Genomic DNA, 1,404 nt, shown 5'->3' with positions numbered 1-1,404 from the left:
TATAATTTGGTGCAAATGAATGTTGGTGCGGTATTTAATTAAGGAATGGAAGTGTGACGTGCATAAAATGATAGTGACGTTGAAGGTAGATAAGGTGTTGCTGTAGAACTCTCTAGCTATTTAAATTATTGGACAAATCATGGGCAATATGCTGTTGAAAAGATGTTGACGCGTTAGTAATATTTGTTTTAGTGGATACAACACTGATGTGGGTTAAATATAGAAAGCTTTGGCATGCATGTAGCAATTAATTATTTTTATGTCCATTTTTTTTCACACCATTTTTAGGACAACTGATTAGAAAATAGTCACTGACAAAGAAATCTGTTGGACAATAATTGAATAATAGTCACTGACAAAAAAATATGTTGGGCATCAAGTTTTTTTTATATATTACAGAAATGAATTCAACTCTGGAATTATTTCGATTGGTCACATTGGCTCAAATGTTACACTCTCAGTTGGCAGTGGCGCAGCAAACTTCAACTTTAATTTAGCTGAAGCCAAATCAGCTGAGAAGAAAATAGAATTGCAATCCATTCTATTCAAATTAGCTGACAGTGTTTCTCAATTAGAGAAGGAGCTCTCTGCTGTGAATGAACAAATGAAATCTCTGAGGGCAGAGAAGTCATCTAGCAGTGGTATCAGTGCCCTGATGGATTTAAGTCCAAAGAAAGCTGGTGGCAACAAGACAAAGCCCAACAAAGCTGGCATGAGTGTTATTAACCCATCCAGTCGGAAAAGAAAGGCAGCAGCTGGTGTTGTATTTGAAGAAAGCTAAACTAAAATAATTATTTTTTACTTCATTTTACAACATTCTTTGTTGCTCATACATAAAACATTTTTTGTTGTAAGATTTTTAATTCCTTTATGTACAGTTTTTATTTTATTTTTTTGCAATGCAAGTGATTTTTACATAGTTTTTTGTTTAAAAATTGATTTTTATGATGTTTATTTCACCTGTCTGATCTAAATACCAGATTTATTACACAAATTATTTTTGTAAAATAAAGTTTTATTTTTAAATTAAATGTTCTTTTCTTCTTTCTTCTTCTTCGTTCTTAATTATTAGTGTTGAAGGGGATCGAGATTTATCTGCCAGTGGGTTTGAACTCGAGACTTTGTTCGAATTTATCAACCATGAGCTTTCTGCCGACTCGACCACGCCTCCAACACAATTAAGCGTTACGTGTCAACTGGTTACGCGCCATTGAGGCCATTGACTCCGATTTCAGCCTGCTTTTCTTTTTGGATTTGCTTCCATAGCCTTTGTCCAACCAAGAACAATCTACAAGGCAGCAGTTGTTTAATTTTGGAGTTGTCTCTCCTAGAAGAGTGGCTGTCCCCAGTTAACGAGCCTCATCTGCCCGAGGGTTCGAACTCGAAACTTTTTGGTTTAACAAC

General features: G+C 35.0%; 1 protein-coding gene across 1 annotated transcript; it reads left to right on the top strand.

The window, feature by feature from the left end:
* Window positions 1–397: 397 nt before the first annotated feature.
* LOC131941810 (protein PAXX) lies at window positions 398–1,031 on the top strand (the record flags this gene model as incomplete). Its single annotated transcript, XM_059301349.1, is given in 1 exon segment — window positions 398–1,031. A coding segment is annotated over 1 exon segment (384 nt), but the record flags the coding sequence as incomplete, so codon positions are not given.
* Window positions 1,032–1,404: the final 373 nt, after the last annotated feature.

This window comes from Physella acuta, unplaced genomic scaffold (genome assembly GCF_028476545.2).
Source record: "Physella acuta isolate Inbredline_101_S28 unplaced genomic scaffold, ASM2847654v3 ptg000373l, whole genome shotgun sequence".
NCBI lineage: Eukaryota > Metazoa > Mollusca > Gastropoda > Physidae > Physella > Physella acuta.
The sequence above is the reverse complement of the archived record's forward strand: the minus strand, read 5'-3'. Positions and strand labels throughout refer to the sequence as shown.